Source organism: Ruditapes philippinarum, unplaced genomic scaffold, assembly GCF_026571515.1.
Source record: "Ruditapes philippinarum isolate M1 unplaced genomic scaffold, ASM2657151v2 ctg3289_1_1_1_1, whole genome shotgun sequence".
NCBI lineage: Eukaryota > Metazoa > Mollusca > Bivalvia > Venerida > Veneridae > Ruditapes > Ruditapes philippinarum.
In genome coordinates, this window is record NW_026866880.1 from 394 (window position 1) to 15,687 (window position 15,294).

A 15,294-nucleotide genomic window follows, 5' to 3' on the forward strand; every position below is an offset into this window, starting at 1 on the left:
ATTTAAAGATTTTTCTTTCGGTTGCCATGGTAACCAGAGTTCTGCATGGAATTAAATTCTTTGAACAATTTTTGAAGGTGACCACCAAAGGAACATTCCTGTGAAGTTTGGATGAAATTGGCTTAACGGTTTATGAGGAGATGTCATTTAAAGCAAAAGTTTACGAACAGACGGACGACGGACGGACGCCGGACGGACGCTGGACGAAAAGCGATCACAAAAGCTCACCCTGTCACTTTGTGACAGGTGAGCTAAACAAGAGCTGTCAGAAGGACAGCAACGCTCGACTATTCTTAGTGCTTGATAGTAAAAAAAATGCTTGATACAGTTACCTCCTCCTGTTTACAGGTTGGGGTCATGATGGTGAACAAGTGTGCAAAGTTTCAAAGTCATTATGTCAATGGACTTTGAAAATATTTGAAAACTATTACAAAAACTTTAACATAAAATTTTAAGTCGAAAAAAGGGGTATAATTCTGTCAAAATGCTTGATAGAGTTACCTCCTCCTGTTTACAGGTTGGGGTCATGATGTTTGACAAGTGTGCAAGTTTCAAAGCCATATGTCAATGGACTTTGAAAATATTTGAACTATTACAAAAACTTTAACATAAATTCTAAGTCGAAAAAGGGGTATAATTCTGTCAAAATGCACAATAGAGTTACCTCCTCCTGTTTACAGGTTGGGGTCATGATGTTGAACAAGTGTGCAAAGTTTCAAAGTCATATGTCAATGGACTTTGAAAATATTTTAACTATTACAAAAACTTTTACGTAAATTCTAAGTCGAAAAAGGGGCATAATTCTGTCAAAATGCTTGATAGAATTACCTCCTCCTGTCTACAGGTTGGGGTCATGATGGTGAACAAGTGTGCAAAGTTTCAAAGCCATTTGTCAATGGACTTTGAAAATATTTGAACTATTACAAAAACTTTAACATAAGTGGTTACGCCGACGCTCGGGTGACTGCAATAGCTCTACTTATTCTTATCTAAAAAATGAGATCCTATGTTATGGACCTTTTATACCATCAAAATTTCTGCCAGGAAGATCCATTAAACTTAACTTCATAATTAAAATTACTAACAGTTTTCTGGAATGACTCGCCCACATAGCTTTCCCGTGGCAAATATTAATAAAGGCACATACACAATGTATAAATAAACATATATCAAACATATAAAGTTAAAGGCACATAATGCCAATGAAATTAATATTTTGGGTCTTTAAGTAAGTTCTACATACCTGTCATCTGGCCGTACGTATCTACATAGTTAACTACCTCTCTAAAATCGTGTCTAAATATAGCTCTCAACATTTCAACGAGGGTCTCCGGGTGATGGAACACAATATTACGTAGCTTCGGATTATCGTGATACCAGACGATCTCTCCTGTAAAATAAATTATACAACGTCATATTTTGAGAACTGTCATCGATATAAATGACATCGATATCAATGTATCGTTAATATTTTTCTGTTGATCAATAATCCATACACAATATATCAATTGTTTTAATCAATTAAATTACTTAGAAGCCTAGAAATTATGAAAATTAACCTAAAACATATACAGAAGCATGTGTCCATCTCTTACACTAAACTGTTGTTGCATAACAAACACATTTCATAGCAGTGATGACTGAAAGTAACACCACAATTACCTCTCTGTGCATTATTCCAAACAAATGCCAGCACCAGAGAGTAGAACCACCAGCCATTCATAAACTAGCAAAACAACTTTCTCACATGAAAGAATCCAAATATCCTGCTGAGGTTCAAACCCAGAGCAGCAAGGGGGCAAGTGGTTCTAAATAAGCAGGAACCTTAACTACTCAAAAACACACACCCATTGGGGCTTTTCCTTAAACATGGCAGTAATTGATTACCTGTGACATGAAGATAGCGTAACACCATTTCTAGACTTTTCTCTGCTGACCCCTGCAGCATATACATGGACTGTTTCAATGTGGCTATTATTGACTCAAATATCTCCAACGTTTGCGACCAACTCAGTATCTTCTCCGGCCTTTCCTGTATTGCAGTAAGAAATTTGAACCAGGATGTGGGCAATGGCTGACCTTCCGATGACTTCAGGGTGTCTGTCAGACACTCATGAAAGTTTATGATCCCTGAAATGTACATGTTGAATTTGAGTTTGAATAAGAGTTCCCCTTACACTACTAAAACCCTACATAAGACTCCACCAAAGTTTGATTCTTTTTTTTTATGCAAAGGAATTTATTTAAATGAAATCATCTGTAATAGAAGGTCTGTTATACTATTAATAATGCTAATAATGTATATATATAAAAAGCAGATTAATTCTTCTAAAACAAAATATTATTGCTCATAGTATAAATGTTTGTTCTAAATTACTTTGAACTATCAACATTTTTCTTATGGCTAAGTGTTTATGAAGGTACCTGATAGGGTCTCTGCACAGCTGACTACAAAGATCTCTGTTGGAAGTTTGATCCTTGTTATATGAAGTTTCTGCATCTTGTTGACACGCTCCTGTAACCTCTGTGTCACCAGATCGGGGAATTTCTGACCGGATTCTTTATGAGCATCAGTTAGCTTTCTCTGTTCTATCCTTAGATTCATCTCCAAATCCTGAAACATATACCATACCATTTCTATATGCTAAAAAAACATATAACATACTATTTCTACATCATAAAATCATATACCATATCATTAAACAAGAGGGTCATGATGGCCCTGAGGTCGCTCACCTGTATATAGTCCCCCCAACCCCCACCCCCCTTCAATGTTGCAGGGTCAATTTAACCCAAGGGCTTTTATTTGCACAAACTTGGTAGACACCCATAAGAAAATGTTTCATGCTAAACATCTAAGCTCTAGCTCATTGGGCTTTTTAAAAGATTTTTTTAAGTTTTTACTATATACATATAGTTAAAAACAATGACACCCCTGGGGCCTGGCCTGTTTTGACCCCAGGGCTTTTATTTGAACAAACTTTGTAGACATTTACTAGAAGATGTTTCATGCTTAATATCTTAACTCTAGCTATTTGGGTTTTTTCGAAGAAGATTTTAAGTTTTTGCTATAATACACATATAAAGAAAATCAATGACCCCCTGGGCGGGGCCAATTTTGACCCCAGGGCTTTTATTTGAACAAACTTTGTAGACACTCACTAAAAGATGTTTCATGCTTAATATCTTAACTCTTGCTAAAAGAAGAAATTTTTTAAGTTTTTGCTATACACATATAAGGAAAATCAATGACCCCCGGGGCGGGGCCAATTTTGACCCCAGGGCTTTATTTGAACAAACTTGGTAGACACCTATTAGAACATATTTGATGCTAAATATCTTAGCCATAGCTCTTTGAGTTCTTTAAAAGAAGTTTTTTTAAGTTTTTACTATATGCATATAGGGAAAATCAATGACCCCCGGGGCGGGGCCAATTTTGACCCCAGGGCTTTTATTTGAACAAACTTGGTAGACACTTATTAGAACATGTTTCATGCTAAATATCTTAGCTTTAACTCTTTTGGTTCTTTAAAGAAGATTTTTTAAAGTTTTTACTATATGCATATAGGGAAAATCAATGACCCCCCGGGGCGGGGCCAATTTTGACCCCAGGGCTTTTATTTGAACAAACTTGGTAGACATCCATTAGAAACATGTTTCATGCTAAATATCTTAGCTCTAGCTCTTTGGGTTCTTTAAAAGAAGATTTTTAAGTTTTAACTATATGCATATAGGGAAAATCAATGACCCCCCGGGGCGGGGCCAATTTTGACCCCCAGGGCTTTTATTTGAACAAACTTAGTAGACATCCATTAGAACATGTTTCATGCCAAATATCTTAGCTCTAGCTCTTTGGGTTCTTTAAAAGAAGATTTTTTAAGTTTTTACTATATGCATATAGGGAAAATAAATGACCCCCCCCCCCCAGGGCGGGGCCAATTTTGACCCCAGGGCTTTTATTTGAACAAACTTGGTAGACACTTACTAGAAGATGTTTCATGCCAAATATCTAAGCTCTAGCTCTTATGGTTTTTTAAAAGAAGATATTTAAAGTTTTTTCTTTCGGTTGCCATGGCAACCAGAGTTCAGCATGGAATTAAATTCTTTGAACAATTTTTAAAGGTGACCACCAAAGGAACATTCCTGTGAAGTTTGGATGAAATTGGCCAAGTGGTTTATGAGGAGATGTCATTTAAAGTAAAAGTTTACGGACGGACAACGGACGGACGATGGACGGACGCCAAACCAAAAGCGATCACAAAAGCTCACCCTGTCACTTTGTGACAGGTGAGCTAAAAAATTATGCTCATTTTTGCTCGTATTGAATATTATAATTGTGGTTTACAAATTGTTGAAAATGAGAAATGTTTATGGTACAATATAAAAACAACCTATATAATGTTACATTCTGAACAATATGTATAGAAATTTCCATTGGTCAAGCGTATATTTTATTACTTTTTTTCCAAACTGTACACAATCATGGCACAATGTCAAATTAATTTTATCTTTACCTGTTCAATTACAATTCAGATTTGGATAAGCCTAATTTCATTTTAATGACAAAACAAACAGCATACTATCTTTTATAATAGTGACAAATTTTATACTACATACATTCTTAACTAAAAGACATTACTAAATTTTTTCAGCATATACCTTACAATTTCTGATTTTTTTCTAAAGCATGCAGTGTTGCATCTAGGACGCGCGATTTGCGCATATTTTATGCAGATCGCGCATTTTAATGAAGTCAATGTGCGCCAAGTCGCGCAACTGACAATTTTTTAACTTTATTCAGTTTATCTTCATCGTGTCTTGAAAGCTTCAGCCATGTTTGTTTTCACTCGTGGTAATGACTAAAATACATACTAAAAAGCGTGTAGCAGCCAACTGGGTCATTTCGCGTGTGTTTTGTAGTATTCGTCAATATTTTATTTTTTCTACTTCCATTTTTGAGCGGACGATAGCTGTCAAAAATGCCTGAATGTAAAATAAATGAACTCTTTTCGATAAGTCATAGTGTAAGGTAAATGTATGCCCCCCACATTTTTTCAAGTCCCCCACATTTTTCAGTTGAGTGGGGGACAATCCCCCATTATTTTGAAATTCTAGATGCAACACTGAGCATGTACCACACTGTCTCTTAAATCTTTCAATTTATATATTACCATTTCTAGATCAGTAGCATATCTCAAGATTTATGTTAGTTATTACAAAAACCTAAATATTTTTCTAGTCTGTTACTAGAAATGTGTCCATAGGACACAGTTGCTCCCACATTTCACTGTACACGCAATCTTCTAGGTGCACAACTACTCATGCTTATCAACATTTCTGTACAGTTCCATGACTTTAGGTCAAATACTTTTTGGGCTGCACGTGAGACAAGTTGAAAATTGCAAATTTTTACTGTCAAGGGCAATAACTCAACAATTACTGAATACATCCACATGTGAAACCCCAGGTGCACAATGTCACTTGCTGACAAACATCACAATTAAGTCTGTTTACTCTAGCTCAAGGACTTCTAGAGCTACATGTGACACAACATGGGACAATCTTAATGCCCCCACTACCTAGAGCAGTGATTAATCTAGATGTGCGTCTTGCGTAAAATACGCATAAAAATCGAAAAAGACGCACAGTTTCAAAATATGTGCGTTCAATCTGACGCATGCAAATCAGGAAGTTTATAATCCAAAATATCACGAGTAGTGATTTCTATGTACAGATTGATTACTTTAATTTCATTAGTTGAATAATTTTTCAATTTCTTCAGTTGAATAATTTAATTTTCGATGATAACAGGTGCAAGACTAATCCCCCATTTGCTTGAAACGTTAAATCCCAAGCAATTGTTGCTTGTGATCGGTAACCGCCCATTATCGGCATTAGCCAATCAGAGCGTCCATTTTGCATAAGAGCGATTCGCCTACAATGGTGAAATATGCAGACATTGGCGCTAAAAAATGAGAAGGGCACAGGAAAATCGTCAGCAAATGGCCAAAGGCGCATCTAAAATCTGTCCCAGACTTATAAATTGTATGTTATTTAGTCATCCAGACAAAACTGGTACCAACAGCAACAGGTACCCATTCCCCTGTAATAACGCATATTCTTGAGTTTATCTATTTCCCTATAGCATTTTTCCAAGTTATCTACTTACCTTATCCCTTTCCCACCTACTACTGCATTTCTACTACCGTAAATTTAATCCAATAAAGCAAACAAAAAATCATTAATCTACTTAATATTTTAAATAATTATCGGTAACTGAAAAAAAATGTTGCTATTAAGAAATGCTGTAAGTTACAGTATAATCTGACAGGTGTGTAATGATTTCCCCTAAGGTCACTCAAGTTCACGCGGAGTGTAAAAAAAAAAATATGTCTATTACGTCATCAGAATATTTGACAGGGTGATTAACCAATCAGTGTAACATTGTGCATGACTTTTTTTCATGATCAAAAGGTCTGTCTGTGTATGCTTTCTACACAGAGGCATACAAGGAGCAATAAAAGTTGTCAGTATGTATACAGTGTGAGAGGGACATTTTGTGCAAATTACGAACAATTAAAATGGATAATGCACAGTATTAGACATAAGTAGTAAGAAAATATAAATTATGCAAATTAGATTTTTGAGCAGCCAATAAAAATTGTTTTGCCTGCAATTAATATTAGTACCAAAAATAACTTTTTAATGCACTTTAATTACTTAATCGCTTGTTATAAAAACATGCAAATCATGTCAAGGATCTGCTATTAAAAAGACGCATTTATTTTGCTACATGACTCATCGATTTTGCTACAGGACTCATTGTTTTCAAACATGTGCGTCATCCGACGCATTGTAAGGAATTTCTAGGTTAATCACTGACCTAGAGTAGGGGCATAAAAATGTTGAGAAGGTTCACAACTCTGCAGTAAAATTGTAATGATTTTGACATTGATTTTTACCTTTATTTTAGCATCTTCCTCCTCATGCATTCTGCTCAGTATATGATCAGTTACAGTCTTTATATGATCTTTTGTACACAGGTCTGCATGTGTTCCCACCAGCATTATAGATGCACCTGTAAACATGTAAAAATATTGTAATATTTGTAAACATGTATCATACATGTGGAGAAATAGTAGTATAATAGTAAAGATTTGAAATATTATAATACATATATCTGTAAACATGTAACATAAGGGTATAAAAATAGTATCTGTAAATATGTAATGTTATGCTGGACCATTTTCAATGACAAATTAAAACTGTATTATAACCGGTCAAGTACCTGGTGCTCTGTCCATTATAGAATCTAGCCAATCGCCGATCTTCAGGTCGTAGTCTCCAGGCATGTATGTGTTCATGTCAAACACCAGCACATGTAGAGCCTCAGGTGTCAGGAACATGTGATGGGCAGCAGAGTAGATGTGATGACCCCCAAAATCTAATATCTGAACTCTAAGGTCGGGTTCGGGCTCCCAAAGATGCTGAAATTCAGATAAAAGACTGTAACACAAGGAAAAGGATAAACTTTAAAGGTCAGAAAAGCATAAGTTAAACAACACGCTTCATTCATTAACTAGATTACAACCTCTGCAGAACAACACACTTTGGGAGGCAGCCATTCAAGTTGTTGCTGAGAGGCATTGCTCCAGACAAGTTAAATTTACTATAAAATCTTAGCGTGAGAAGACAGTTTACACAGTTTAAATAGATATTACAGAAAGTTATGAAGAAAATAGTGCTAACCCATTTACAAGATATAATGCAAGCTCATCAATACATTTTGTGTCTTTTAAGTTAAAGTAACACTAACAATATACAGTGACATGCAAGAATCATACCTGAGAATGACCATTGGGTGACATTCAAGATTATAAATAGAGTGTCATTTTCTAGCTTTTCCAGGGGGTAACATTCAAGTTTAACTAGTGGATGCCATTGGGTGACAAAGTTCATGGCTGTTGAACCTAAAGTGTTTCAAGTAAAAATTTCTATAACTAAACAGTGATAATATACCTGTTCCATGACCCACGTTCTTTCATGTTCGGCTGTTAGTCGTGATTTTCCGAGAATTAAAACATTGCGTAGACTTGATTTGCCGGCCTTCGACGCACCGATCAGGATCAGCTTCTTCCTATGAGTGGCCTCACAAATTCTCAACTCCTGAATAAAGTAATAAACGTTTTGTATTAAAATTTTGTATTTATCTATATTAACCCTTACCCAGCTTATTTTTGGTTGGGTTTTACGTCGCACCAACATAATATTGCTCAAATGTCAACTTTCTAGATTTACTGCACAAGGAAAATCTAAGGTGCCCCTATATACATTATTTCAGATACAAACAGGCACCTGAGTAGAATCATTAATGCTCTGTAAGCTAGCTGGACAGTTTTCTCATATGTACAATGTAAAATCTGACAACACTTGCACTGCTCAATGTTGTAACAGTGTGACGCAAATGGTTTGAAGTCAACAACCTTAACCACTAAGCCACGGATGCCCCCACTCTGCTGAAACTGATAGTGGTTACCCTTTACCACCAGTATCTGACCAGACTCTGTTGCCTCTTGTTTACACTGTTGCCTGACTTAAAATTTTCATATCAATATCCCCAAAAATTGATAATGTACAGTTCCATAAAATGGAATCTGGACAACTCCATTTACAGGTTTAGGGTAAATGTAAGATGATTCACTAACCTTGAGGTAACCATAGAGACTGTCCACTCCCTGATCACAGATACTTTGTGGGGGTTTCACCAGGTTGTTGTTGTACAAACTTAATCTTCCGGTCTCTCTCAACTTCTCTAGTTTATCTAACATTAATGGCAGTCTCTTTAACTGGTTTCCTGAAAAACATCAATTAATGTTATCACAGTCATGTAAATAATTAACACCTAAGGTAATGAATAGACAAATAATGGAAAACTTCAAATTTATGTTATTTTCTATGACAATCAAAAATAATTCTTTTTTTATATGTTAATATGTAAATATGAATTCTGGTGACAAAAATAGCAAATTCTGCCATATTATTTTGCAAAATACGGGTACATTTAAGTTTTGACCTGATACATGTATATGAATAATACATTCTATATACACACTTACTATCTATATATTTTTCTATTTCTTTTATTAAGATTTATTTTAATCATCTGGAGGCTTTAAGTCAATATAATCAAATAAAAAAGATCATGATTTGATACCCTAAGCATTTCTTATGGAGCAAGTTCAATACACTTACTTTCTACTTGTTCAAACCTCTCTGTAGAGGGAAATTTCTTTGTGACAAAATCACGAATTTGTGTCTAATCAAGTACAAAATTTCTCAAGATTTTAGGAATTAAATAAGAATTTATATCCAATCTCAAGGACAAAATTTCATGAGACTTTGAAACATAAACAAGAATTTTTGTCTAATCAAGGGCAGAATTTCACAAGACTTTGGAACTTACAATAAGAATTGTTATCAAATCAAGGACAAAATCTCATAAGAGTGTAAGACACAGACAAGAATTGGTATGGATTTACAAGACTTTAACATAAACATGAATTCAATTGGAATCAAGACCAAATTTTAACAAGATTTTGAGACAAAAACTAGAATAATACCACGAGTCAAATCAAGGCAAAATTTTTAACAAGACTTAGAAACTTAAACAAGAATTGGTGTTTAAACAAAAACAAAATTTTAAGATACTTGACATAAACAAGAATTAGTGTGAAATCAAGGGTAGAATCAAGTTGAGGACATCTGATGAAATCCTAAAACCTACCTTCTAACATGAGTTCTTCTAATTTGTAGAGTTTAGAAATATCATCAGGCAATAACTCAAGCTTGTTGTAATGCAGCTGTATTTCTTGAAGCTCTTCACACTCGCAAATCTCTTCCGGTATCTCTTTTATCTTATTGCAAGCTAAATATAAGCATTTTAACGTCTGTAACTCATTAATACAATGGGGTATATCCTCTAAATAATTTTCACACAAATCTAATGCCTCGAGACTTTCCATTTTGAATATTTCATCCGGTATGCGTAGCAATGCATTCCTCCGCATTATCATCTTTTTCAATTTCTTCAAGCCTATTATATCCGGTGAAATTTCCGTGAAGTAATTATTTGTAAGATCTAAAATTCTAAGTTCGGGTAACGTAAAAATCTCTGGCGGTATGTAAGAATTGAGTTTCATCGCTCCAGTAAGGTCAAGGTACTGGAGTTTTCGGCACTCCGATATAGACGGCGAAACGTGTTTCAAGTAGTTGCCCCTCATACGCAATGTCTGAAGTTTCGTCATATTTTTAACATCATCGGTTATGGTAGAGACTTGGTGCCAGCTTATGTCTAGATAAGTCAGCTCGGTTAAGTAACAGACTGCTTCTGGTAACACCTAAAGAAAGTTAATATAGTTATACTAAATCATACAATATATTCAAATTATATGATAATCTAAATATCTGAGGGCTAGAGCCTGTCAGGTACATATAGGAGAAATTTGCATCATTCTAAGAAAAAGGGGAAATTTTTGTCTGCCAACAACAATATTCAAAACTAGTTAAGTTTTATAAAATTTATTTTGCAAATAGTAACAGTATTTTTCATTTTGGGTGATTTTGTTTTTCAAAATAGAGGGAAAATATATATAGATTGGGTAGCGAATCTGGCCAAATATTGTTTTAACCTTAAAAAATTAAAATTCAAATGGTCACAATCTATCAAATAAATTGACAAAATATATATACATGTGTCGAGAGTTACTTAGATACATGTACTATGGCTTTTATTTCAAGTCTAGAAACCCTACAAAAAGTTTTTTCACTATGGATCAAGTGGAGCCAATATGACAACAAACTTTTACCTGAAATCCACCCTTTGGGTACCATTTCCGTGACAAGTCAAGTCTCTCCAGCTTTTCACATTCTGCCAACTCAGCAGGAAGCTCATCCAGTAGATTCCCACTCAGGTTCAGTGTTCGTAACCTTTTAAGATTCCCAATAGATGGGTGTATTGCAGACAGCTCATTTTCACTCAAATCAAGCTCAAGTAAATTTGACAGCTGGAATATGGCTGATGGAATCCTTTCTAGATAATTATAACTCAGGTTTAAGCGCACAAGATTCTGACATTTTCCAAAAGAATCTGGTAGGCGTGTTAAATAGTTCCCGACTGCATTGAACGTTTCCATGCCAACCAGATTTCCAAGACTGCTTCCCCCGACTGGAAATGAGAGCAGTTTGAGGAAAGGGAGACAGACATTGGCACAGTTCATTTCGTACAAACATCTTGGTACCCATCCTTTGTAGCGACCCTCAGGAACCACGAGGGACTGTCTTCCTTTCGGATCCTTGGTTAGGAACTGCCTCAAAACTTCTCCCTGATTAGTTGTAGTTGTCATTTTTACAACTTGAACTGAAAGATCAATAGTACAGCATGTAATTCAAAGAAAATCAAAGACTTATTATAACCATCAGGGTGTTCACATGAAATCCTGAGGGTCATTTTGACTCAGTTTTACTGACTTCAAAGCCCAATCCCCATGATTTTAACAAAATTTGACCCTCCAGTTGTAATCCTGAGGGTCAAATCAGGCTTTTTGGAAATTTGAAGGGTCAAAGTGTCATTGACCTTTTCGAAAAACCTAGCTAAACGCCAATTTCCGGTACTTTATGTGTTTAGCTCTGGGGAATTATACCAAATGAAGTACATAACACTAATACATGATATATCTATTTTTCTATCATTATTTTACAGTTTGAGTTTAAAAAAGTTGATGTATTCGAAAAATATCAATGTTCCTTATATATCTATTGCAAATTTTTCAAAAAAATAAATTGTTTAAACAGTTTATTATGAAAATCAATAAAACTAAAACAGTTGTAGTGGCATCTTCCATGATAAATAAAGAAATTTCCGTGTTAACTTGTGTATTTACTTTATTTTTGTGTATGAATTTATTTATAAAATGACATTTGATTATTTTCTTACAAATAAATAACTGTTTTATTTCACTTTAATTAAAAAAATGCCAAAAACATAGAGTTAGCTATTCCACTCCATTAGGCTGAATTCCCCAGAGCTATGTACAGAAAGTACTGGAAAATGGCGTTTAGCTAGGTTTTCGAATTCGTGAATTTCAAGGGTCAAACGGACACCCTGTAACCATTATATTATATTATGCATAGACTACAGTTCAGTTATTCGAATCCATTTACTTGTGTCTTATGATCACACAAGGATTAAAATATTTTAAATTTAATTCCAGGTAAGACATTTTAAAGTACATTTATGAAATTTTATGCCTGTTAGTTAAATCATAAAAACTTTTCATGTCATAGCGAGGGTCAACCACCAAACTGCAGTAACTTGTACGAAGTAAAGAAGGTCTTACAACAGTTTTGCAGTCAACCCTCGATAGGTAGCACCTCATTTCATATACCACAGACCTATGTTTTATCACTCAATATTTCTCCTTCAGCTGTTCAGAACATAGGCACTCGGTTCCAAAACTGTCTATGATTTTAATTTATTTAAAAAAAAAAATTTCATATCATGTATATAAAATACTACAAGGTTTCGCAGCCGCCATGTTTTAACGCAACGGAAGTGCATCGACTGGTGTACAATGAAAAAAAAAATAATATTGGCTCCCGAGGCACCTATTAAAGCATATTGTTGATGCGGGTACCACGGCGAAATAGTCAATTATTGTGGTACCCGTATAAGCCAAAAGTCTCTATTCATCGAATCGGGAACTAGTGTTTTTTAATGAAAATTGTACACCAGTCAACGTACTTCCGTTGCGTTAAAACATGGCGGCTGCGAAACCTTGTAGTATTTTATATACATGATATGAAATTTTTTTTTTTAAATAAATTAAAATCATAGACGGTTTTGGAACCGAGTGCCTATGGTTCAGAAAGCCACAGTTCAAAGTTCTATGAATCAAACAAAATGTAGCATTAAAAATATTGGTGCATTTAAATAAATCAACTTATAAACATCTAGTTGTAATAAAAGTTATATTGGTAAAATAACCTTCAAATAAGCTGAAAATGAAATGAGAAAAAAAACCTAGAAATAGGTGGGTGGGGTATAATTTAATCAAACTTAATTTACACTTGGTAAAATCAATAACGGTCCTTAAACAGAATAAGTTATGAAGAATCTTTATACCTGAATAAAAAAATCAGAATGTTATGACATTTTGTCAATGCGTGTGAGTATTATAAGTAGGAAAAACAAATATTTTTGGATCTATTTTTTATGGACGACTTCATTTCCGGTGCAGTCTAATATACTATACTACTCTTAACACACCATGTATGACGTTGTCATCTTGTAGTACAAATAACGTCCGATTATTTTTTACGCAACGTTATTTATCTGGGACAGAAGATAACGGGAGTAAAGCAATGAATATTTATTTATACAATTGTTCAATTAACATTACCTTAGTCATTCATCCTTAATATGTTTTAGGTTCATTTCAGATTCAAACCGTGATAATAAATTTAAAGACATAATTATATGAATAAATGGACCTAGTTGTTATTAAGAAATAAAAGCTTTGTCAAATGAAATATAACTGCATGGGAGCCGCAAAATCATACAATTATATATAATATTTGGAATAACATTTGTCATGCAGAAGATTTTATAATATGATTATCAATTTATAATAATCACAGATCGAGCTGGCTATATTTAATTGTATATTAGTCTCTGTGGTGATAATATTATTGATAATAATAATAATAATAATAATAATAATAATAATAATAATAATAATAATAATAATAATAATAATAATAATAATAATAATGTAAACGGGGAACAGTCTTTCGGTTCGATATCACAGGACCGTTTGTGTAAATTAAACAAACGAAATGAGAATAAAGGCAAATGTAAGTTTTATGAATTGTATTAAATATTTAAGTCATTATATTTCATAATTAACATGCATATAAAATAAATAAGGTAGGGAAAATAAAAGAAAATCGGAAAACTTCCGAGAAATGAAAACAACGGCTTACCGCAATGGTGGTAGAAACTTGGACGTGAAGGTTTGACGTCATAAAAGACAAGCAGCGCTCTGACCACCATTGCGGTAAGCCGTTGTTTTCATTTCTCGGAAGTTTTCCGATTTTCTTTTATTTCCCCTACCTTATTTATTTTATATGCACGTTAATTATGAAATATAATGACTTAAATATTTAATACAATTCATAAAACTTACATTTGCCTTTATTCTCATTTCTTTTGTTTAATTTACACAAACGGTCCTGTGATATCGAACCGAAAGACTGTTCCCCGTTTACAATAATAATAATAATAATAATAATAATAATAATAATAATAATAATAGGAAAACTGCAACCGCATGCCCATATAATTTCAATAATTATCTTGGAAAACGTAAAATATTTTAATATAGTCATCCTAGATAGTATGCATTGAAAATAAGATCTTTTGAACTGTACAAAATTGGGCACCCATACCATTGGAAGATAATGAGTTAAGCCAATAATTCCAATACGATTCTTTTAACAAACATTCCATATAACCAGACACAATCAGCGTTCCATATAAGCATACACCATAAGCGTTCCATGTTACCAGACACAAGAAGTGTTCCATAAATCAGACACCATAAGTCTTTAAGAAATGCAATCAAATGTTAACTTTCAAAAAGCATGTTTGCTTTAAATTCTATAAATGGGCAAATCATAGATGGGAAAATCTTTTAAACTTTTGATTAATGTCAGCATTCTCAACATTAAGGTAGACCATGGGTAATGGGCACCATAAGTACTGTAAAATTGACAACACAGGACAGTTATATGTCTTCAAGGTCACCTGTATGCAAAATTTAAATAAAATTTACCGTGTGTTTTTTGAGTTATGGATATATTTCTGAACTAAGACTTTGCCATTAGAAGGGCGTATTTTCAGAAATGAGGAAACTTTAAATAATCTGTAATATCATCATTATAAAAATGTTTTTCTATTGCTTATTTTTAAGAAACAAATAATAACATTCAGGTAACAAATTACACAAGCAAAATGTTTGTTTCCAAACAAAATGTTCTTAATATGTATAAAAATGTTACCCTACCCACCCACTTTAAACATTTATTTTACCATTTCCCTATCTAAAATGCCTTATTCAAAAAATCCCTAAAATTCACCATAATGAGGGGCTGTTTTCAAAGTTTGCCTAAATTTTCTTAAAGGTATATTGGTTGATCATGCGAAATATAAAATACTTTTACCGTGTAGTTTTTATT

At 33.8% G+C, this 15,294-nt stretch overlaps 1 protein-coding gene across 1 annotated transcript; it reads right to left on the minus strand.

Annotated features, from left to right (window-relative positions):
• Positions 1–1,243: 1,243 nt before the first annotated feature.
• On the minus strand, positions 1,244–13,306 carry LOC132734108 (malignant fibrous histiocytoma-amplified sequence 1 homolog; the record flags this gene model as incomplete). Its single annotated transcript, XM_060720828.1, is given in 10 exon segments — positions 1,244–1,390; positions 1,888–2,130; positions 2,425–2,614; positions 6,963–7,078; positions 7,289–7,487; positions 8,020–8,166; positions 8,706–8,854; positions 9,785–10,397; positions 10,866–11,416; positions 13,181–13,306. Coding segments are annotated over 9 exon segments (2,341 nt in total), but the record flags the coding sequence as incomplete, so codon positions are not given.
• Between the last annotated feature and the right edge of the window lie 1,988 nt (positions 13,307–15,294).